This window comes from Mastomys coucha, unplaced genomic scaffold (assembly GCF_008632895.1).
Source record: "Mastomys coucha isolate ucsf_1 unplaced genomic scaffold, UCSF_Mcou_1 pScaffold5, whole genome shotgun sequence".
Classification (NCBI taxonomy): Eukaryota; Metazoa; Chordata; class Mammalia; order Rodentia; family Muridae; genus Mastomys; species Mastomys coucha.
In genome coordinates, this window is record NW_022196911.1 from 52,270,682 (window position 1) to 52,295,288 (window position 24,607).

Genomic DNA, 24,607 nt, shown 5'->3' on the forward strand with positions numbered 1-24,607 from the left:
CCCAAGTCACAAGTCAAGCTCTTAATGTGTGGAAGGTCATAGACCTTTAAGGATACAAGGAAGGAAAAATCCGTGGGCTCTTTTTCCCAGAAAAAAAATCCATATTTTACTATTTATACTTCTGTATGACCAGGACTCATGGAGATGTAGGAGCTCCTAGAAGCCAGACACAACCCATCTAATTCAGAAAGCTGACTCCCTCTGATTTGGGTCATTGTCAAGTATACACAAGTGAAGGATGGACTGCACCTGGGATGGAGGGGGCAAGAGGAGTCCTGCTTTTCAGTTCTCAATGTCGAGGCTCAGGGGTGTGAAAACCTCATGAGCAATAATAAGGAGATACTCACTGAGGACTGAGCCACAGAGTGAGCTCTTGGTCTTGTTGAGGGCAGGATCAGAATGCACAGCCAGAAAGACAACAGCAAAGCTTTCTTCAATACAGCTGGGTTTGTGTAACCTGGAATACTCGAGAGATGCTTCGAACGAAGCTCCATGAGAGAGCATTTGCATGACTTGGCATTCAGGAGGCCTTGAGTTTCTAATCCAAACACACACGCATGACACCTACAGAAAGCTAGAGTGGGAACACAGGCACATGAGGGGCTGTCACACTTGAATGTTGAAGGAAAGGGTGGGGTTCATAACCTAGCCCCACCCAGCACTGTCTGGACACCACTGAATAATTAATTACTCGTTTTTCCTAAGACTGCTTTGCTCAAGGGACTCAGAAGTCTTTCTTTTTTTTTCCTTCTTCTCTTACGTATTACATCCCCACTGCAATTTCCCCTCCCTCCATTTCTCCCAGTCACTCCCCCTACCTCCCCCTCCCTCAAATCCACTCCTTCTCCATTTCCCTTCAGAAAAAGGCCAGCCTTCGAGAAATATCAACCAAACATTCCATATCAATCTACAATAAGACTTCATATTAGGGCTGGATGAGGCAACCCACCAGGAGGAAAAGCAGGCAAAAGAGTCAGAGACAGTGCCTGCTCCCACTGTTAAGAGTATCATAAGAACACTAATTTACAGACCATAACAAATATAAAAAGAACTTAGGGCAGACATATACAGGTTCTCTGATTGTGAGCTCAGTCTCTATGAGTCACTATGAGCCCTCATTCATTGATTCTGTGGGTTTTCTTGTGGCATCCTGACTCCTCTGGCTCCTACAATCCTTCTCTGCCTCTTCCAAAGGAGTCCTGAGCTCTGCCTAATGTTTGGCTATGTGAGTCTCTGCATCTGTTTTCGTAAGTTGCTGGGTGAAGCCTCTCTTAGGATTATGCTAGACTCTGGTCTATTCTCCATTCCTGTTGGCCTGGTCTACACAGTAAACGTGTGGTATCTTCATCATCTTTCTCATTTGAGTAGTATCCACATATGAGCACTAATGGCCAACACAACATTCTAGATATTTCAGTTATTTGAGAAGGATGCCCAGATATTGATTCAATGAGGAGCCTGCAGCTGTCCTTGGGTGCCAACAAAATGTGTCTGGAAATGCCCAAGAGGTTGTGGCAGCAGCAGGCAAGTATCGCATACCACACAAGTGTGCATGTCTGTGTGGCCCACTACAGCTGAGTGTGGCAATCTTATAGAGGGGCCACTCAATATCTGAGGTAAAGACACCAGCAGACATCAGGAACTCTGGATTTCAGGCCTGCCTCTGCTGCTTATTCTTGCCACCTACCACCAGAGTTCTGGCTTCCTCCTGTGAAGAGAAATCATAAAATCTAAGCATCATGCCTCATGGGATTCCTGTGAATGCAGGCAAAGCTTTATAAGTGCACAGTGCTTGGGAAGTGATAGTAATATGGCTGTCATCCTTAGTAACAATAGTAGCGAGCATGTTGAACATTTACAAAGACAATTTTTATCACAAAGTATCTTTATTTACCCTTAAAATAAACTTAAGACATAGATAATTCAGTCCATCTAACACATGAGGAAAGTGAATCACATGAGATAATGCAATCAATGTCTTATTAACCAATAGATGGATATTTGAGACCAGTGAGAAAAAACAGGTACTCATTTGTATTGTTAGTGATGTTTTTCTGTGTGATTGAGTTAGTCTACCATCCAGTAATTCAAACATTTACCTGACTGCTGTCTAAGTAAGTTATTTAAACTGAAGCCTGCCAACCAACTTACCCATCTTGAACATGAAGCACTGGAAGAGCTGGGCATGGGCCAGAATGACAGTGTTAGTTACCTTTCTATTGCTGGGATAGAAAGACAGAGCTTCGTTCCAGAGGGATGAGTCCATCATGGTGGGGAGGCATGCCAACATACACTCCCAGTGACATACTTCCTCCAGCGAAGTTGTAGTACCACCAACCTGAGACCCAGTATTCAAATACAGAAGCCTATGGAGGATGGGGGACATTTTCCATTTAAACCACCACAGTGACCAAAGTGAGAAGAAGGTGAAGTCACTGACTGCTTTCTAGTAGTCTTTGTAGCTGGATCCATGTTTTGTTTTGTTTCTGCAGAAAAAGGATGATCTGTACTCTTCCAGTGATATCGCCAGCTTACAGATGAAAGAGCAGAGCTTGTATAATTCACTCAGTGTTTGGGGCCTGTCATAGCCTCCCTACTGAGACTTCAAACCAGAAATGGAAGAAAGGATCAGCTTCAGAACAAGGACACACACACACACAAAGAGAGAGAGAGAGACAGAGAGAGAGAGAGAGAGAGAGAGAGAGAGGAGGGAGAGAGGGAGCGAGAAGGAGGGAGCGGGGGAGGGAGAAAGAGGGAGAGAGGGGGAGAGAGAGAAAGACTATCCTCTCTGACTTCTAGTTGAAAAAATAAAACTTTTCTTCAAGCTATTGGAGGGGAATAGCAAGCAGCGCTGGGCCATAGGCAGAACCTCTACTTGTGACAGCTACAGACTCACCTCACCAGTCATAGGCAGGAGGGATCTGAGGACACAGGGTCAACATCAAGGTCTGTGATGTCATTTCCTGGGCTCAACTTCAGCTGGAGGGTTACTCAGTCTCTACAGAGCAGCAGACTCGGGTTCCCATATTGCCTACTGGAACTATAAATTGAAATTTGAACTTGAAGGCACGAATCCATGCAAGTTCAGTCTGGCCCATTTGAAGACAGACATTTCCCATGCCGTAGATTTTTGGATCTGATAGGAATGATGTTTTAGCCATCTGAGGTGTCTATGAGGCCCTGTGTGCTCTGGTTGAGTGTGAGGTCTCCATAGGAGCGTTCTGTTTCTAGGGCACTTGTGCATTAGCTATGTCACGTAAGGTAGACAGGGCAAAAACTTTGTATCCTGGAGACTGAAACAGGTAAATCACTCACAGTCATCTAGCTGCCAGTGGAGAAGCCAGAGACAAATCCAGCTCTTCAGATTTTAGGTATTTTATTATCTGGACTCACAAAAGAATTAAAGAACATTTTCTGATCATATTCAAGGCATCCACCCTAAGGCTGGCTTCTAGTCTGGACTCCTCCCGATTTATCAGTGGTGGCACCTCAGTCCCTCAGCTTCTCCTTCTCTGGTTGCTTCATCTGAGCAGGCAGGGTGTGGTGGGAGTGTTTGGCTAAGGATGAGGAGATGTCCCACTAGCATGCCCTCTAACTTACTGCTAATGCTTGCCTGAAGCAGTAAGGGAGAATGGACCCAATTAGGTGAGGATATACTCTCTTGGAATCTGTAGTTTTGCTCAAAAATAAAAAACCACCCCACTTGGCATGGTGGTCTGTCTGAGTTAAGTGTTTCCAGGCTGTTGGTTTGTTACTCAAGAAGAAAGCAAAGGCTTGCAGAGACTGTAAATAGCAAGAACACGTTACTCAAAGAAGAGTGTTAGCACAAGTCAGAAAGAAGTTCACTGTCAGAACTTTCAGAGTGCCACGTGACTGAGGATGCCCTGAGTCTTCCTCTTATGGGGTTCAAAGGTTCAGAGTTAGGTTACTAGGAGTGCAATTTTGATGGTTTTCTACTTTGACTGACAGACTTAGATTAATCTCTCTTAGCTCACTGTTCATGTTCCTTCTCCTAATGCATCTGATCTCAATCATATATTTACACATCCAGTTATGCATGGGCGTAAGATGGTAAATAGAAGGGCCCACCTAAACATTCACTCTGAGGTCACAGTTTGATGTTCTGCACGTACATCCCAAAACCAATCTAAACAAGATTGGCCCATCTTCCTCGTTTCCAGGATGTGTTCCGAGGTGCGTTTGAATAGGAGTGGGGCATTATGAAGGGGTAACTTGTTTCCATGGCTTAAACCAGGTGAATGTGCAGCTTGATGAAGTCGGGGTCCTAGGTTGCCAACAGCTTGCTGGCTGCCTTGTTCAGCGAGGATAGGATATAGGAAGCTACTCAGAATGCTTGCTTGCCTGCCTCGGTGGCACACGCCTGTTATCCCATTACAGGAAGTAGAGGTGGGGAGCTGGGGTGGGGTGGGAGAAGGGGATGGGTGGGTTTAGGAGTTCAAGGTCAAAGCCAGACTGAGCTATTTAACATATCACCTCTGAAAACCAACACACACACACACACACACACACACACACACACACACACATCAATAACAACAACCCAACAAAACCCACAGAGACAAGCATGAAGTGCAACTTGAGTTTGCAGCTTCACTATTTAGCATTTGGCTCTGTTTTCAGGTGCGATTCGAAGGATTGACAGGAAATGTGCAGTTTAATGAGAAAGGGCGCCGGACCAATTACACCCTCCATGTGATAGAAATGAAGCATGATGGAATCCGAAAGGTAAGGGCCCCCTTAGCTGACGGGACTGGGTGGAGGCTCAGGCCACTAACGAGGGCCCTGGGCACCTGCCTTGCCTACACCTTCAAAGAGACTGAGGAAATGTCAATTATAGACTATTCTAGTCTCAGCCATGCCAATTGTCTCCTGGGATTTGGAGAAAGTCGGGTTCCTTCTCTGGGAATTGATTCCCTCTCTGTAAAATGGGGATGCAACACCCATGATTTTTTTCTGGGAGTGTTTGAGAGCCATGGGATAGGAAAACACTCCGAGCAGACAGAGGGAGAGCCCCACATACGCCCTTTGCCTGTGACTCAAACATTTGAGTGTCTGAGGATTATTGTAAGTCTGAGAGTAGCCAAGGATATAGAATGAGATTTGTTCTCAATTTTTTTTTTTGTAAGAGCCTGAAAATATAAAGTAATAGATATGTGCACAGTATCAGTTATATTCCTGGGGGTTTTGGAGAATTCTACAGTGCTATTGATGACGTTAACTACCTTCTGATTGTCCACACTTACAGTCATACTCTCTTCTCAACAGAAGTCAGTGTGCAAAACATGCATGCGTGTGTTTTTATGTAATATTAACATTCATATTGGACTTTGTAAAGATGAAATGTAGATCCTTCGGTCTTACTTAAACTCTAAGACCCAGTGGGATTTGGTCAGTATCAAGCTCTCCACCTTTGTCCTTTGACACTTCCTTCATGCCACTCTAGACAATCTTGTTTCTTTCAGTTTCTGTGAATACACACGCTCCTTTCTGTCCAGGACTCTTCACATACCTAGGGAGGAGGGGCTCTCCACCCTGCTGCTGTCTTTTGCTTGGTCGATACCTCCTCAGCCTTCAGCACTCAGAGTAAAGCGTGTTCCTTGGAGACGGCATTCCGGCTGCTTTCATTCTGTCTCTTGGCAGCCTCTGTGTCCTCTGCCCTCAGGCATCCTTACATCCGCTCCCTTGTGCTAAGCCAGCAAGGAGGCATTGTTGAAAGTTTTGAAGCTGGTGGAGGACTGGTGTATCTGAGGGATCCTGGCTTGAGTTCTCCACGTACTCATCTAGGATCTGGACAAGTCCTCCAAGTTCTCTGAGCCTTAGACGGAGTTCACATGATGCTGCTGACCGTGTGGGCTCATTGAGATGATTCAAGCATCTCAGATGTTTGGAAGTTTTAAATGCTGGTCCTGGCACCTGGAAAGCTGGCACATCAGACACAGCAACCTCTGTGTCTCCGAGGCTGTGTTACCTATCCACCTTGGCCACATAGGTCATTGAAATTTAATTTTTAATGAATTAAAATCTAAAAAGTATCAAGATCTGCACAGCCACATGTGGCTCCTGGGTGTTGGGTCTCAAGGTACAGACACAGAGCGTTACTGCCATTGCAGAAAATTCTAGGTAGTTCTGACGATACAGCATCCTTGGGTCCCTATACCACTGTAAAGCCCACCTCTACTTTCTAGTCTGGCTCAGCTCATCAGGGCTGTGAGATTTTCTATTGTTGTCATAATAGATTGTTACAAACCATGATGTCAAACCACAAAAATATTTCCCCTTATGATTCCACACATGGATGGATTAAATAGTCAAGGTGCTGGCGGGACCATATTCCTCTCTGGAAGTGTCTTCTCATTTGCCAGCTTTTTTTCTAGAGGCTACCGAATGCCTGTAATGCCATCCCTATCCACAGGCTCAGAAACATCACATTTCTCTGTTCCACTGGCACAGCTGGGGAAGGCTCAAAGAGTTTATTAGCTGGATGAGCCCCACCCAGATGGTCCAGGCACTTCTCCATTTCAGCTGTGACTCTTTTCACTATGTAACAGGACATAGTCAAAGTCAATGTACAAAGAAGGGGCACCTTGTGTGGGGAGTATTATTCTGCTCACCACCAGCATATGGTTTTGTCTGCTTGATCCTTCTAATTACTACTGCTAGAAAAGGTACTTAATTCTCCACAAGTACTTAGCTATCCTAACTGTCCTCAACTTCCATGTCTCTGAAATGGAAACCCATGCATCATACGTAGATTAGCTCAGGGGTTTGTCCAGTAGCTGTGTGTCCAGATGCCAGATGTACACACTGGCATCTGGCAGTTTGATGGGACTTCCTCAGCTCTGTCAGAGCATGTGTAGATCTAGCCTGTCTTCCTTTCTCCATGGGTAAACTGAGACTGTGAAGCCCCACTAGGCTGCCCAAGGTCTCAATGAACAATAGCTAAAGAGACACCTTGTTAAGAGCCCCTGACTCCCTGTTTATCTGCAGCTGCTGTCAAGCCTGAAAGGATCAAATTGACACAATCAGGACAGTGCTGGGGGACAAGGGCACACCAGGAGAATGCTGCTGCTCCTGGAAGGGACAACAGACTCATGGCCTCCTCCCCCAACCATAGTGCTTTCAGACCCTCGGGAGAGCCCAGGCTGCGGCTCTTGCCATACAGTGAAATGCAGATGCTGTAGGTGGTTTATAAAGGGCTGGAACAGTCAAGGTGGCTGCTCTTAGACACACAATAAGCAACCACAAACCTGGTTTGACCTCACAATCCTCACAGTGAGTACTGTTGCCACTTGCCAGTGGAAGAGGCTTGATACCTGTACGATGCATAAAAGCTATGCCTTTACGCCATTAAAATATGGAGATGTGCCTGGTCTGGTGCCACAAGGCCTGTGAACCATGCACTAGGGGATATGAGGCAAGGGGATCAGAAGAAGTTCAAGATCAGCAAGGGCTACATAACAAGAGACTAGGGAGGCTGCTGGTGAGGATTATCCTCTCCCCCATATAATGGGACCCTTCCCATCGAAGCCAGATTCCTGTCTACCACTAGAGTGCATTGAGAACATGGGGTAGTGTAAGAAGTAGATATGAGACTCAGACATATGTTTAGCTATCATCTAGCTGTGTGTCATCCATCTGGCAGTTGCTTAGCCTATCTAGGTCTGCATCTTTAATTAAGTGAGAGGTATTTGGCTGAATAACCTCTAGTTCCTCTCAGCTCTGACGTTTTGATGACCCTCGCTACCCATGTGGTTGTGTATTTTACTAGTCTCTCCTCCCAGACATACCATCCACCTCCAGACTAGACTATGGTTTACTATAGAAGTGGAGTTAGGGACATTTCTTATTCCAGAAACTGCCTTTGGAGTGACCTCAACAATGATTACATGATGTTTGCTGTGACTCTGATCCTTCCCCTAACTCTGCTTTTCTAGACCTTGTCATCATCAAGAACTTCCCAGAGCAAGCAGCTCACTGTAGGGATGAGCAAACATTTCCACAAACACTGCTTGGGGACCTACTCATGACTTTGGTACAAGCCAGTACCAAAGAGGAGCTCAAAGCTTTCTCCCCAGACTACTGGGTTCCTATCCTGAGTTATAAAGAGCTGGGGCTTTTACCAGTACTACTGGTAGACCAGTAGTACTCTGTGCTGGCCATGTGACCTTGAACAAGTCACTAGGCCTTCCAGATCTTCAGTTGCATCATCTCATCTCTGATGCAAGGGAGGGGGTATGCCTATATACAAGGGCTTGGAAGGCTGAGCCAAGAGAATCATTGTCAGTTCAAGGGTAGCCCTGCTATATAATGAGACTCTGACTTAAAGAAAAGGGAGAGAGTAAGGGAGGGAGGAGAGGGGAGAGATGGAGGAAAAAAAGGAAACAAAGAAAGTTACCTCGAAGGACTAAATGAGACTATATTTACCCTTCCAAAGTACAAGGTTGAGGAAAGCAGCCTCTCGAATGGAGGGGCATTCAACCCACATCCACTTACTCATGTTTTAAACTCCTCTCTGTCTGCCACAGAAACTTCACACCAGTTCTGTGTGCACTGCACAGGCACATACAGCACTAACAGAGCAGCCTTCAAACCTGAAAGCAAATGGCTGTGCCTGGTTTTTTAATCACCAAGCTGTTTTCAAACTTACTTTCTAGTGACTAAATCCTTTCTTAGAATGTGGTCTTAAGCATTCTTTGTCTACAGGGATCTGCTTTTCAGAAAATCAATTCCTCTGAATCTCTGCCTCCAGGACTTTTACTCAATTCGACTCCAAGCAAATTAATACCTAAGCTTTTCAAGAGTGACCTTGTGATGGTTTCAGGGGCATCGCAAGGCCCTATCTGCCCTGTGTAACAAGAGCTTTCTCTTCCTGGTCCAGGGCTTCTGGGAAACACCAATCCCACCTGTATCCAGCTAACTCAGGACCAGCAAGTTCCCTGGGCACCTTGGTGCAGTTTAACATCCCACTGAGATATTAAGCTTCCATCCATCAAGCTTAAAGTTCCAGAGAGCAGATTTGGCCCTGGCTCTAGTGATGTTCAGTCTTAAGAAGTCCCATTTATATGTATGACTTCGGGATGGGCTTAGGGATCCTTCCATGAATGAAACATCTTGTCACGTTGGGATAGGATCACATAGTCTCATAGTGGCCACCCCACTCATCTGGGGACCAGCAGTGAAGACTCAAGCCCCTTCACCCATTAATTGTGTGGCAGACTTCTTCGGCATTTATCGATGGCATCTGACATTCACCCCTTTCAACTTGATTTGAGTCCCCCTTCCCTGCCCTGGGTTGGTTACTCAGTTCTAACCTTGAACATAAATGGGCTGGAAAGACCACGGTGACCAGAATTCCTTATGGTATCTCCATTATCTTCTCATTCCAAAAGAAAACATAGCTTTCAATTCCATATGTCCCCTGGAAGTTTTAAGTCCATGGCATCCGACATTTCACATACAAACTAATGTTATCCTAAGATCTGACCTCTTCATTAAGACCCTCCATCTTCATTAGCCAACCCAGAGCCCATGGCAGCCTCCTTGCCCTGGCCAGCAGCTTCCTCTCTGCCATGGATCCCATTAAGTGTGTATGATCCTACCTCACTGCAATGACGATATTTCCACCCTCAGAGATGGGGAGTCTGTTTAAAATGCACAACAAATCATACTGCTTAGAATTCTTCACTGTGGCTTCTTACCTCCAGGAAAATACAGTACTCCCTGACCTCAGCCTACAGAGCCCTAGGCATCAACACTTGCTCTTATCTCTGGCTCATTGCTTTGCCTTTGTGTAGGCATCGTCCTCTTCCTTGGCTGTTCCTTTAGCTATCCCTCTTCCAAGCATCTCTATATAACATTCTGAGATAAAGTCACAAGGTTACTAACTTCAGCCTTTTAGATGTCCTATCTTGGCTGTGGGGACTAAACTCTGAAACCTAGCTCTTTATTCCATGGCAAGTTAATCTCTTGTTTAGTCGATGACAAGTTGTCATTGTTTGTTTGCTTGCTTATGTAATCAGGCTCATAAGAAGCAAAAAACTTAAATTACAGCAAGCTATGATAGACTAGTTTGGTAGAGGTTCTTAAAGTTGAGATTAGTTGGTTGACACCATCGATGAGGTTCAGTTCTAGGGCTTAGGCTAAGGGTTGGTGTGAAGTAGGCATCACTGTCTGCTAGAGTCTTTCTGGCTGTCAACATTTAGCAACAAATGGGGAAGAAAAAAACTTGTAAAGCTGCTAGAAACTCAGGAAAGATGAGTCTGGAAAAGACGAACATCCCTCAGTTCCTCCCAATGGGATGCCAAACAGGCTGGGGAAAGATAGCCACTTTCTGCTAGCTCTACCTGATGAAGGGCAAACAAGATTGCTTGGTAGTCAGCTAGCCATCTCTGCCACAATAGGCAACGGGCTATGACAATCTTCATTTGGGGAAGTCAGGAGCTGTGGCTTCAAAGGCAATCCTGGGGTACCCACATACACATTCAATCTGATGGCTACAGGCAAGATCAATTGAGTCCACAGTTCTGTGATCACCTGCTCTTTAAACTTCATCCACTTAAGAATATCCTCTTTATCATCTGGACTCATTTCCGACGTTCAAAGAGTCTTCAGAGGTAGATGGAAAATAGGAGATCAAAAATAATAAGTGGCCCCAGGAGAAGACTTCTCCCTGTCAGAATTATTTTTTAAATCCTCTCCTGAACAGTGGGCCCCAATCTTTACCAAACTCCTTACTCTGATTTTACTTTCAACAAGAATCAAAGTCCCCGCACCTCCTCAGTAGAGAATCAAAGTCCCATATGGTAATCCATCCCACTGCCCAAAGGAAGGGACATAAGCTCTCATGTACAAAGTCTTTTCAGACACTTTTGCCAGCTTCCTATGCATCCAGTCGTGGAGCCAAATATCACATGAGTCTATTGGCTCATAGGAAATGTGAATGTGAACCTATACATCCAGATGTCTCTACCAAACCTGGCAAGACCATGTCTTTTTTTCCCACAAGACAGCTAGGGGAAAAAAAATAAGCTCATTCACTGCTAAGGAGATAGATCGATCAACAGAGTACCTGTTGTAAAAGGATGAATTTGATCCCTAGCACCCATGGAAAAATGAGACAGTTTGAGAATATACCTGTAATCTTTGCAACAGGGAAAGCTTTCCAGCTCGTGCACCAACGTGGTTACCCTGCGGCCCTGGGAGGTTACCTCTCCACATCTCAGTGTCTTCACACTTCATGTGGGAGTGAAACCTGGCAAATGTCATGAGATTTCAACAAGGATGAAAGGAATTAAAAACATAAAAAGCATTTAGAAGGACTAGAAAAAGCATCCACTACCAGTAAACTGATTCCAGCTCATAGTCAGAATAGCTGCTGTGGGAAGGGATTGAATGGGCAGTATCCCAGATCTAGAGCAGGCACTGCCGAGCTGCAGGAAGTAAGCAGATGAGATGGCAGAAAACTCACTGAGCACTGAGCCAAAGCAAGGACACGTGTATAGCTGCCATTGTAAACAGCTGAAGAACATACACACACATACACATACACACACACACACGCATAAACAATCTAAATGTATATGTGTGCATTTGTGTATGTATCCACTTGTGTGTGTGCTGTATACATGTGTGCATGTCTGCACATATGTGTGTGCATGTGTTAGCTAGATCATTCTTTGTCCCAAACTTTCAAGGAGTCTCTATTGCCTTAAAGACAGTCCCCACTGTTTAGCCTGGCCTTCAAAATGCTCTGGTACTTTAGACCCATGCACCCATTTCTCTCCTAGGTGAACCCTCACTGCTACCCACTGAACTTGAAGTCCTCTGCTCACTCACTCACCCACTCAGCATGTTCTGGGTTGTGTGTCTGTGTGGTTCACGTCTTCTCAAATGTTGTTCCCAGTGTGGTTCACGTCTTCTCAAATGCTGTTCCCAGAGACAACACGCCCTCCTGGACATCTCTGTATCCCCCCACCTTGTTGTACACCACTAAGTGTTTTTGTTGAGTATCTTGCACATAATTGGGATTCAATAACTTTCCTGAGAGACTTTGGACAAAGTATTAATAACCTGTCAATATTTACAAATTGATTTTGTTTACCCTTGAGCATGACTCAGTATCACAACACTCAGGAAACCAGCAGAAAGTGGAGGATAGTGCTATTTTCCAGGAATTAAATCTGGGTGGGAAGATGTAGGTACTCTAAAAATGAGGGTAGCATTTATTTAATCAAGTGCAGTTTGGAAAAAGTTTGGTAATTAAAGGGTTAATGTGCAGGGCAGCCATGGATTTGCTGTGAAAACAGCTACATGTAATTAAATCCCACAACCCTCGTTTCCCCTGTTCTCTACAGTTTAGGTAAAGGGTTAGGCTTTTGTCCTTCCTGAAGGGTAGACTCTGAGCTTAGCCACCACTATGAGGGATGGAGAGGGAACCTGCGGAGCATCTTATCCACTGATGTGTCTGCTTACAGGATCCTAAATTCTGGCACACTGATCACTGTGTGCCACCATAGACAGCTCTAAGATCCCTTCTCAGATTGTGCTTTGCCTTCTTCTCATTAACAGATTGGTTACTGGAATGAAGATGATAAGTTTGTCCCCGCAGCCACGGACGCTCAGGCTGGAGGGGACAACTCAAGCGTCCAGAATAGAACTTACATCGTCACGACTATCCTCGTGAGTATACTCTTTCATTGGGTTTACCTGGAGTTCAATCTGGAAGAACCCACTTTACTGTGAAATGCTGTGAATGGACACTGTAAAGCTAGTCACAGCCATGCATGAATGCTTGTCAGCTCAGCATTCAGAAGGCTAAGGAGGAAGGTAGAGCTCCAGGTCAGCCTCTGCTACATAGTGTGACTCTCTCCTAAAACAACAGTGATAATGATAATAATAATAACAACAACAATAATAACAACAACAACAACAAAACCACAGAGCCTGGGGAAAGGCATGCCTTGTAGATAAACAGTTCTGATTTTTCACTCAGCATCTCTGAGACTCACCCTGCATCCTTGGATAAGCTACATCTGATCTTCTAGGCCACTTTCTCCATATATAAAATCCAAAGGTGACCCTAGGTTCTTCTAGTGTCCATATGTGCCTCATTCAGTGGAAGCCACATTCTGTTGAGAGGTATCTTTAAAACTGTACATACATACATTGCAGAGGGCCTGGGTTTAATTCCTAGGACCCACGTGGTGCCTCACAACTGCCTGGCCTTCAAAATGCTCTGGTACTTAGACCCATGCACCCATTTCTCTCCTAGGTGCACCCTCAGTGCTACCCACTGAACTTGATGTCCTCTGCTCACTCACTCACCCACTCAGCATGTTCTGGGTTGTGTGTCTGTGTGGTTCACGTCTTCTCAAATTCTGTTCCCAGGGACAACACGCCCTCTTGGACATCTCTGTATCCCCCCAGGGGGATTAGTTCCAGGGGATCTAATATCCTCTTCTGATCTCCTCTGGCACAAGGCACACAGGTAGTGTACAGATATGCACGCAAGGAAAACACCCATACACATAAAATAATTTTTTAAAATGACAAAAAGAACATGATTTGGAAAGCTGCATTGCATTTATATTTTAGCAGCATTTATTTTATTTTCCCTAGAAGTTTATAATAGGCTAAGGGACAGAAATTCAGGAAACTTATTTAGGGTCAAGCATACTCCTCTGCCAGACAAGTCCTCCCCCCTCACAGTTTCACCCACAGGCCACACCCTCTGTCCTGTTTCCCCACCAGGAAGATCCTTACGTGATGCTTAAAAAGAATGCCAACCAGTTTGAAGGCAATGACCGCTATGAGGGCTACTGTGTGGAGCTGGCTGCGGAGATCGCCAAGCATGTGGGCTACTCCTACAGACTTGAGATCGTCAGTGACGGCAAATATGGAGCCAGGGATCCCGACACAAAGGCCTGGAATGGCATGGTGGGAGAGCTGGTCTATGGAGTAAGTGCCTGGGGAAGGAGGAGGAGGAGGTTATCATGAAGGACATAGGAGAGAACCAGACAGGAAATCATTTCGTAGCTGGATGGCTCTGTGCATAAATTGACTCCCAAATTAACTAGCGTTCCTGCTGAATAGGAAGCCATCTATTGTCTTAAGACATGAAGGGGTCCAAGTTCCTGGTCCTAATTCAATCCACCTGGCTCAGTGTGTGTCAATCCAGTTGGCCACTGTCCATCACAGGTGACAAGACAGCTCCAGGATTGGTTCTCTTGGAACAGATAACAAAGCTCATATTAATTTTACTAAGAGTCATCTGTGTCCCTCTCAGTCCTTAGTCCCACTGGGACTACTTGCACCTGCATCCAAGCTCACTGTCGAGTCACCACTCTTTTCTGTAATTTCTGCCCTGTAGCTTCTAATCACCCACCTCACTGTTCCCTTGAACCTCCCCCTGCTGTCTTCCATCTCTAACTCCTTTTTCAGAAAACTTTTCCAAGGCTCCTTGTGTTCCCCTCATATCAATTGAGACTTCCCTTCAAACTGTCCTGACTTTCTATCCTAGAAGCTAGCCTCTGTTTCTTTGTGGCTCACTCTGCCTCAAATTCTGTTCATTTGTGTGGTAGGGGTAGGCCTAGGTCATCTGTGTGGTACAACACACTTGAGGAAATCCCCAGGGAAACCAATGCAATAGCTTCAGTAAATTGAAGCAATCTTGAGCAGACATTGTTGTTTTCAGAGTCTAGGAAGTCATGAGAAGCCAAGGTTCCCAGACCTTGCACACTTCCTGGGGTAAAGAGACAATGGTTGAAAGCAGTTCAAGAGTATAGGATTCAACAGTCTAAATTACATGGTCCACAGAAGAGCTCATGGAGATTTCTAGCCCTCCAGACTATGTGGGTCTTGGAAAACAGTCACTGAAATTGAGACAGAGAGATGGGCAGCTGGAAGTTTCTAAAGTACAAATCACAGGATGGTAGACACAAATAATAAGGTGAAGGCAAGAAAATACTGGGCTGACTGCTTTGGGTGGGACTGGCCAGAGAAAATGTTTGAGTCACAAATGACAAGGCAAGAATGTGGGCTGATTCAGTGAGCACCGAGAGATGATGACAGCTCTTAGGTAGAACAACAAAAGGAGAAGGACAGAGGCCGTGGCTTGGTTGGTAGAGTCCTTGTCAAGCATACACGAAGCCCTGAGTTTAATGCACAGCACTACATCTCCAGGGCATGATGGTACACATTTGTAATCCCAGCATTGCGGAGATGGATACCAGAAAGCTCTTCCTTGATGAGTTTGAGGCCAGCCTGGGCTAGAGACTTTGTCTTACAGAAAACAAGAAAATAGTAAAAGGCAGTTTCCATAATGTTCAAGAAAGGGGTCATGGAGGTTTCCTTCATAGGTCCTGGATATGCCAGCTGTGTCTCTGAACAGCATGGAAGTCATGTTGAGCCTCGGGTTGGTACTCAGTTGACGGTCAGGAGGCACTGATCATCTTAGAGAATTGTGCATCTGCAGCCTCATGTCAGGGAAGGAGGAGTCATGGTACCCATGTGGGGGTATGCCTGACAGTGGAGAAAAAGGAAGCACCAGGAAGGTATTCTGAAGAAGGTGGCTTTCCAGGCTAAGTTAGAAAATGCTTCCCGCATTTCCCTTCCATCTTCCCTTGATGCCCCGCACTTTGGGAACTCCATCACTGTAATAGAGACCTGGATGGGTAGTGCTACACAGTCGTGCTTCGTCTGGAGGCTGGTTTCCATGGGAACTTCCTTCGAGCTCTTAAGGTCATTGCCATGGTGATTGCTGTGAACTTTTCACCTCCTCCAACATTCATCTTCGCCTTCGCCTCCTATAACACAGTTCTTTGTCAAAATGCCCCTATCCTGGGCAGAACAGGATGTGACCATCCCAAAGGCACAACCCTAGTGCCAGCAGGCAGTGTAGTGTTAGGCTTGTCCACTCTCCAGAGACCTGGAGTTACCTCTGTGCTTCATGTTCAGCCTAAAGCCTTATGTCCTGTTTACTAGACCTTCTACCAGTGAAAACTGATTCCCAGGGGAGCCATGTTGAGCACAAAGCTATCTATTTACCTTTATTTTGAATTCATCTTCCCTGAGAAAGAAGAGGGATAGTAGGGAAATATCAACTGCAACCCACCCATGAGGTTAAAAAAAAAAAATTAAACCCTTACTTACAGGACTCCCAGCTTCCTGTTTTGTAAAAGTGGCTGCTAGGAATGTCTCTTTCCTTCCCTGTTTCTTGCCCACAACAGTAACTACTTCATATTCTCCTGGTGCCCCATGCCATGCTAAATACACATATCTTCTTTCACATAGTCATCTCATCCCTGTTAGGTACCTAAGACCATTTCTGCACTTTATAGAAGAGTACACAGAGGCACTAAGGGCTTGTTTAGCTTATTTGTTGAAGGATGCTCAGTCAATAACAATGGTCATAACCCAAAGTTCTGTCTTTTGTCCTTCACTGGGGCATCTGCTTCTGGAGGCATCATTCCACCGAAACCCTGGACTGTGAGGCTGAGAAAAACTGAGAAAAGGGCTGGAGGGTTTCTCAGGGAGAGAAGCAGGGCTGGCGCACATGCTACAGATAAAGCTGTGGCTCCTGGATGTGCCCCTGAGCCTCGTTCATGGATATCTTCATGTCTGTCCATGTCTGCAGACAGACTACTAGGCTTGAGTTCCAACGATTCTCTGAGCTGCATGGCTCCTGTAAGCCACTTGACTCCTAAAAAGGGTGGAGACAATTTGCTGCATGCCTGTGGTAGGAGTGTTTGCTTCCCAGAGCCCAGCTCTAACTTTGTCTCACCCAGACAATCCCCTATGTTTCTTGCCCCTTTCTGCTATATCCAAGCTGTCTGATGTGTCCCAGCACTGACCAAGGACCAATGAGCATGCCTGGCACTACTCCTTGCTTACCAACAGACTAGGTTCGATTATCCAAACACTGAATACTTGTGTAGCTTTTAGCAATCTTCCTAGAAAGGAAATTCACAACTGGCTTGACTTTCTCACTTTCAGGCTCTTTCTTACATGGTTTCTTCCTCCTAGAATACTGCATCCCACCAGAGCAATATGCAAAGTCCTCTCCTTTTACAATGTCACATTAACTTGTCACCTCTTCTTTTGCTGCACTCCCTAAGCTCCCAGTGCGATGGACCCCCTCCTTTTCCTCCTTCAGTATCCTGTCCACCTCATTTACTTGATAACCGTATCCTGGGTATATGTGTGCACATGCACATGTGGTATGATAATCTCTTCTGCTGCCTTAATAACCCTTGATTGTGGAGGGTCATAGCTTACCTCCAGCTTCCAGCCTAGACCTTACACATCATTGTCCCATAAATGTTTATCAGGTTCAATTTGCCACCACTATCTCGTTAGCCGAGATAATCTTGGTTGTAGGTAAAAGAAATCCAATGCAAACTGGCTTAAGCTAACAAAACAACTGCCATGTGTTCTTGGAGATAGAGGAATGTATTGACAGATTTCCAGGGAGTCCAGCATAAGCCCTGAATTGAGGAATCCAAATGGCAGCCTCTGGGATCATCCTTTGTGCTGCTCAGCTCTGCCTCCAGTTCTCAGGGCTAATTCTCATTGAGCCACATGGGTCTCAGGCATTCCTGAGTAACTCTCTCAGGACCAGATCTGGAGTAGGGTATGCTGAGTGAGAGCACCTGTAGGTCCTATCTTCCTCCCAGTATAATCATTCAGCCTGAAGGGCTGGGAGCAGGGCTGGAGAAGGTCTCAGAACACAAGAAAGAAGCCTGGCCACTGGCTAAGCATAGGCAGCAGCCCCTTTCTTGCAGAATGGGGAAAGGCATCTCTATCAAGTGGAGCTGTCAAATTATGGAATGAACTCTTCTGACAAATAGCAAGCTGTTGTCCATTTCTCAGAAATACTTCATAGTGTTAGGGCAATTAATCTTATAGGGTTCTATACCGTTTCCACATCCTTAAGGTAAAAAAAAAAAAAAATTCTTCACAGTAAGGATAGAAACAGAAGCTGAGAAGAGGCCTTGGTCTATAATGCACATACTAATCAAGCATGAGGACCTGAGTTTGGATCCCCACCCATAAAAAGCCTAGTACTATAGTGCACGCCTATAATCTCAGCACTGGGGAGGGGAGGCAAAGACAGAGGATGGCAGGGCATCAACTGGCCAGCCAGTCTAGCCAATCCGTGAGCTACAGGTTTAGACAGAGGCCCTGTCTTCTAAAACAAGGTAGGAAAATTATACAATGAAGACAACTGATATCAACCTCTAGCCTACCTTAGAACATGTGCAGCAATCCATGTGCAGAGAGAGACAGACAGATAGACAGGCCGACAGAGACAGAGACACACGGAGAGAGACAGAGACAGAAAACAGAGACACGCAGACAAAGGGTAGGAACAGAAACAAGAAGAGGAGCCGCTGAGTTCAGCTGAACCTTATTTGATTTTTATCCTTTCAGAGAGCAGATGTGGCAGTAGCTCCCTTGACGATAACCTTGGTCCGGGAAGAAGTCATCGACTTCTCCAAGCCATTCATGAGTTTGGGAATCTCCATTATGATTAAGAAGCCACAGAAGTCCAAGCCAGGCGTCTTCTCCTTTCTTGACCCTTTGGCCTATGAGATCTGGATGTGTATAGTGTTTGCCTACATTGGAGTGAGCGTCGTCCTCTTCCTGGTCAGCCGATTCAGCCCCTATGAATGGCACAGTGAAGAGTTTGAAGAAGGACGAGACCAGACAACTAGTGACCAATCGAATGAGTTTGGCATATTCAACAGCCTGTGGTTCTCCCTGGGGGCCTTCATGCAGCAAGGATGTGACATTTCCCCCAGGTCAGTCATCTCTTCTCAACTCCTTTACTTGATGCTATACTATTTGGGGGATAAAAAAATAAATAAATTGGAAATTCAAAGGTTAGGAATTAGGGCTTGGGAAATGGCCCAGTTGGTAAAGTCTCCTGTACAAAAGAGGATCTAAGTTTGATCCCTGGAACCCATGTAAAAAATTTGGTCATGCTGTGTCTGTTTGTAATCCCAAGACTTGGGACACAGAGTTGGAGGATTTCTGGGCTTATTGGCTGGCCAGCCTAGATCAATGAGTCCCCTGTCCCCATGAGAGACTCTGACTCAGAATGGAGGTTGCTGGTTTCTGAGAAATGGTACTGAGGTTGACCTCTATACTCTGTATACACAGTACACACAAACACACACACACACACACACACACACACACACCACACACAGTGAGAACTCTTCCCAGATTTTATTGTGTCAGTTTTTCTGCTAAAGTTTTGGTCAACTGTTCTTTACATGTTGTTGGTATTTCTGGATGTTTCTATGGTTGGGCCAGCTGTCTGCTGCCTGGGTAATACCCTGTCAAGATGCATAGACAACATTGTGAATGATGTTCTGTAAATGTAAAATACAGAGGAAGAATGGAGGATAGTATAATACTACCAACATTTATTGAACATCTACCATTGGCACATCAGAGAGACACCCTCTAACTGAATGGTCACAGCAAAGGAGCAGGACTCCCATGATCCTCTTTTCACAAAGCTGCTAGAGCCATCCTGCCCTGATGCCAGAACTGTTCCTGCATGATGAAATACTGGATCTGGCACATGGTCCTTCTGTGAGGCCTTGACCAGGTCACTTTACCCAGGCAGGCCCTGGTTTTCTCTTCTCAGTGGAGAAAGGCTCTTCTTTTCCTGGTTCTGGTTTTTGAAAAGGAGGAAAACTCTAACTCCAGTAGAACTATAAATGTGTTACTTATGGTTCATATATACGGAAGCCCAGTGGCCCCACTGTGTTCTGTACTGCACTTGTTCATACAATTTATTTTAGGAAAAAATACTTTTGAAGCCAAGAGGAAGTATAGAAAGGAAAGGGGAGATACAGCCAATGTGAAAACTATCAGGTGTGGTGAATGCCCGGGTCCACTGACATTTTACGTTAATGTGTAGTATTCCTTTGGCTACATTCTAGAATACTTACGTTATAACCCTCTCAAGCTGACCTGGTGAGAAAGGCAGTACGGCTCTGTGTTCTCTTCCCTTGGCCAATGTCTGTGAACTCGCTCTTCCCGGGGGTCTTGCAAATGACCACATCTCAAAATCAGGCAAAGAAGCATGGCTTGGACTTTGGCCTCCATGTGCCTATTACAGTCTAAGTGCATAAATCCAGGTTATGGAAGTATTTAGATGCATATTTACCCCCAGCTACAATTTGCATTTGATGTGAACAAGGACCAATATTCCTAATGGTGAAGGAGTAACGCCTCCAGCCTCCCCCAGGCCTTACTTTGCCCACCTTATAATTTGGAAAGCCTCATTGTTCACTGTTTTAATCTTGTTTTTCTTTAAATAAGAAGACAGTTGGAGGGGGTAGGGTGACGTGGGAGAGAAGGTGCGAGACTGGATAGTCAGCCAATACTGTCAAACACCGAAGACAGAGGAAACCTAGCAGGGGAAGGGCTCGCTTAGAGATAAATCCAGCCACTGGGTAAACAGTGGGAAGAGATAGTCTGAATGTGTCTGAATGTACAAACATGGGCGTGTGCGCACAGTGTGAGCTTGCCCTGCTTACTTCCTCTAAGAGCGAACACCTGCCTCTCACCAGCAGCCCCATGGCCTGCCTTCCAGTGTTTCCACATCTTTCCAGGGTTTCATGTGTCTACTTCTCAGACTGAATCCTCTGTCAGACGCGGCTTTGTTTATCCTGTATAAGTTTGGCAATGATTGTCGGAAACGGAATAACAGTCACCTATACATTCACCAGCTCACCACAGCCTCTTGTGATCCACTTCACTCCCGTGACTTTTGAAGCCCCTGAGTATCTACAGTCTATGGATTACAATATTTACAGACTGCACTCTTGGGGCTTCTGAGGGTCCCACTGGAGTGTCTTAGGAACCAACACCACGGTAAGGAGGAGCCTCAAAGCCATCCTCCTCTTCAGCTTAATAAAACAACCCCCACTCAGTGTGTCTGCTTTTTGTGGGTGACATGGAAACCAATTGAGTGGTAAGGTTTACAGTGCTAGGTCTACAACCTACAGGGAGTAAGGTGTTTGTGGATTTTAGACATTGGATTTGGGGTACTGTGACCAAAATGGTTTGTATATGCTCACCCCAGGGAGTGGCACTCTTAGAGGTTGTGGCTCTGTTGGAGTAGGTGTGGCCTTGTTGGAGTAGGTTTGTTACTGTGGCTTTAAGACCCTCATCCTAGCTGCCTGGAAGTCAATATTCTGTTAGCAGCCTTCAGATGAAGATGTAGAACTCTCAGCTTCTCCTGCATCATGCTTGCCTAGATGCTGCCATGCTCCTGTCTTGATGATAATGGACTGAACCTCTGAACCTTTAAGCCAGCCCCAATTAAATGTTGTCCTTATAAGAATTGCCATGAGCCAGGCAGTGGTGGCACACACCTTTAATCCCAGTACTTAGGAGGCAGAGGCAGGCAGATTTCTGAGTTCGAGGCCAGCCTGGTCTACAGTGTGAGTTCCAGGACAGCCAGGGCTACACAGAGAAACCCTGTCTCGAAAAAACAAAAAAAGAAAGAAAAAAGTTGCCATGGTCATGATGTCTGTTCACAGTAGTAAAAGCCTAAGACAGGTACTAGGTGTTTCTGATCATGTTACTTTGCCCTCTTAGAGAAGTCCAGAGAAAAAGCAGGAATACAGGCTGCTGTACACACTTTACACTACTGAGACACAGCATCTGGATTCTGAGATTCCTCCCTACAGGAGCTGGGAGGGAAGCTGTCTGAGTGGATGACAGTATCTGATCCCCACAGGAATGTGCTACCACCATGAGGTGTTGTGTCCGACTCAGCGGGCTTTCCCCTCTCAAGTCTGCTTTAAGAACCTCACTGTGGGTCAAAGGATGCATTATAACGCTTCTCAGAAAAGTAAATGTGCACATTTCATCTTACCTTGGCCCAGATACAAAGGCAAGGGTGCTAAGACAGTGACTTGGACAGAGACCAAGCAGACAATGGTGGGAGATGAGAAGTTATTGTTTTCCTGTCCCCTGTGTGCCTTTGAAAAACACAGAGCTGGGTGGAACCTTGAAGATTCATAGTCGTTCCTAGTGTTTGACATTTTGCTGGATGAACTATGATCCATCCACTGTTCCTCCTCTGCTCCTAGTTCCTCCATTTTCCCCATTCCATCCACTCCTCCAGTTCTCTTCAGAAAAGGGCAGGCGTCCCATGGATATCAACCAGTCATGGCATATGAAGCAAACATGCAGTAAGAACAGGCACCACCTCTCATATTAAAGCTGGACAAAGCAACCCAGGAGGAGAAAAGGGTCCCCAAAGTAGTGGAAGGATCAGAGATGACCCCAACTCCCACTGTTAGGAGTCCCACAAGAGTGCCAAGCTACACAACCATAGTGCCTATGCAGAAGGACCAGGTCAGACCCTCATAGGCTCTGATTGCCAATTCAGTCTCCATGAGCTCCTGGGAGGGTAGCTTAGTTGGTTCTGTGGGTTTTCTTGTGGTGTCCTTGACCCCTCTAGCTCCTACAATCCTTCCTCCCCCTCTTTCACAAGATGTCCCAAGTTCCATCTAGTGTTTGGCTACCATCCACTGCTCTTACTGAAAGAATGTGTCCCAACCTCTCACTAACTCAGAATGTAGAGAGCTAGAACCCATCAAATAGCATATACTCGTGTTATGTACCGATAGTTATTTTATGCTGGGAAGGAGCTCAGTTAGTAGAATACCTGCCTATGGGCCTGGAGCCCTTGGTTCCACCCCCAGCATCATTTAAACCAGCATGCTAGTGCCTGCCTATAATCTCAGCACTTTGAAGATAGAGGATTCGAGGTTTAGAGACATCTCTACCAAATTTTGAATTCAAAGGCAACCTGGGCTGCATGAAAATTTGTCTCAAAAACAAAAGACATGATATCCTGACACACACATACCCTCAAAAATTCTATCCTTATAATAACTTCAAAGTAATTGATGTCTAGTAACCAAAATCAAACTAACCATGACCCAATAGAGGTCTCCATAAATCATGGAAATACCCATCACAGTAATGTGGGCAGACATGTGCTTCACTTTCTCCACTCGAGAAACCAGGGAATCAACCAGGACTGGGCCTGCTGCCTTTCTCTTGGCCTGGGTATCTTACTCACATGCTGACAAGTCTCAGATACTGAGTCATCAAGAGGCAGGGATGGGGGTTGTGTTTCCAGCCACATATGCATCCTCAGATCAGGAAGATAAAAAACTAGCAAGCTCCGTACCCACACACAGTGGCCCTGTAGGTTCTTATGAAGTCAAGAGAGGCTAGGGACGAGAGTTGAGGCTTTGTGGTTGTCAGAGTGAAAGCAGGGGGCATGGGTGGAGGGAGCCACCTTTTAGGACTGGTCATGATAACTACAGTAGTAGCACCACAGATACATAGTAGCATTTAGAAGGAGCGCTTTCAGTCCTGCCCACAGACAGATCTGAAGTGCTTTCCTGGACCCTCCCCTTCTCCTTTGAAATGTTCATATAAGCTGAGGAGTCAGGGGTTTTGACATTACAAACTGAGAATCCCCTGAGCTGTGATCACAGACTGTGCTGTTTATGTTTCGGTTATTTGCTGGTGACACCAGGAGCTATGAGTGGTCTTGGTAAGCCTCCATTTCTTGGGCCCAAAGATCTGTTTTAATAGATATTTTAGATTTCTCTTTCCATATAGAACACCTGAAGAGTAATATATTGAAGAAAAATGAATCATCGGAGACAAGGTTTATTTTTGGCTCTCGGCACTCTCTTTTGTATATCTTTCACCCCTATTCGCAGGCAGCAGCATTCATTTATCCTACAGACTGAAGATGTGGAGCCTGTGGTTAGGAGCCCTGGCTTCAAGGAACTGGTAGCCCAGCAGTGTAAGGCAGACAATAAACAAGGATAGTGGACATATAGACCCTTATGTCTCCTAAACAAAACGAGCCTCAGCATGGTGACACACAGCTATATTCCCAGCAGTCTGGACACTGAGCAGGAGATTGCCACAAGCTAAAAGCCAGCCTAGGCTATATCATGAGTTTCCAAGTCAGCTAAGGCTATAGAATTAGACCTTGTCTCAAAACACACACACACACACACACACACACACACACACATACACACAAAGGGACTGGGGAGATGGTTCAGTGGGCAATGTGATTGGTCCCCAAGCATGAGGATCTAAGTTCAGATTCTCAGCAGCCACACTGAGAAAAGCAGACAAAGCAGTGCAAATCTGTAACCCTGACAATGGGGACGGAGATCCTTGGCGGTTTTAGGACAGGCAGTCCAGCTGAACCATTGGGCTCCAGGTTCAGTGAGAGACCCTGTCTCAAAAAGTAAGGTAAAAAAGCCATTGAAGAGGACACCAGATGTCAACTTCTGCACACACACACCTACAAGCAGACCTGCATCAACATCTGCACACAGAGACATACACCATACTCATACACATGCACACACACACACACATATACAAGGCATACACCCCATAGACGCATGTGTTTACACAAAGATATTCACCACACAAACACACATACATGTACACACAAGAATGCACATAGGCATACACCTCATGCATATACACACATGCATGCACACACTTC

General features: G+C 45.5%; 1 protein-coding gene across 3 annotated transcripts in view; it reads left to right on the forward strand.

Annotated features, from left to right (window-relative positions):
• Nucleotides 1–24,607, forward strand: part of Gria1 (glutamate ionotropic receptor AMPA type subunit 1) — a 319,984-nt gene that overhangs the window by 211,290 nt on the left and 84,087 nt on the right. For all 3 annotated transcript variants that reach the window (XM_031353691.1, XM_031353690.1, XM_031353692.1), the window contains exons 7-10: nt 4,642–4,746; nt 12,589–12,699; nt 13,771–13,977; nt 18,451–18,821. In XM_031353691.1, the coding sequence (XP_031209551.1) occupies nt 4,642–4,746; nt 12,589–12,699; nt 13,771–13,977; nt 18,451–18,821 (794 nt within the window). The remainder of the gene's footprint in view (nt 1–4,641; nt 4,747–12,588; nt 12,700–13,770; nt 13,978–18,450; nt 18,822–24,607) is intronic.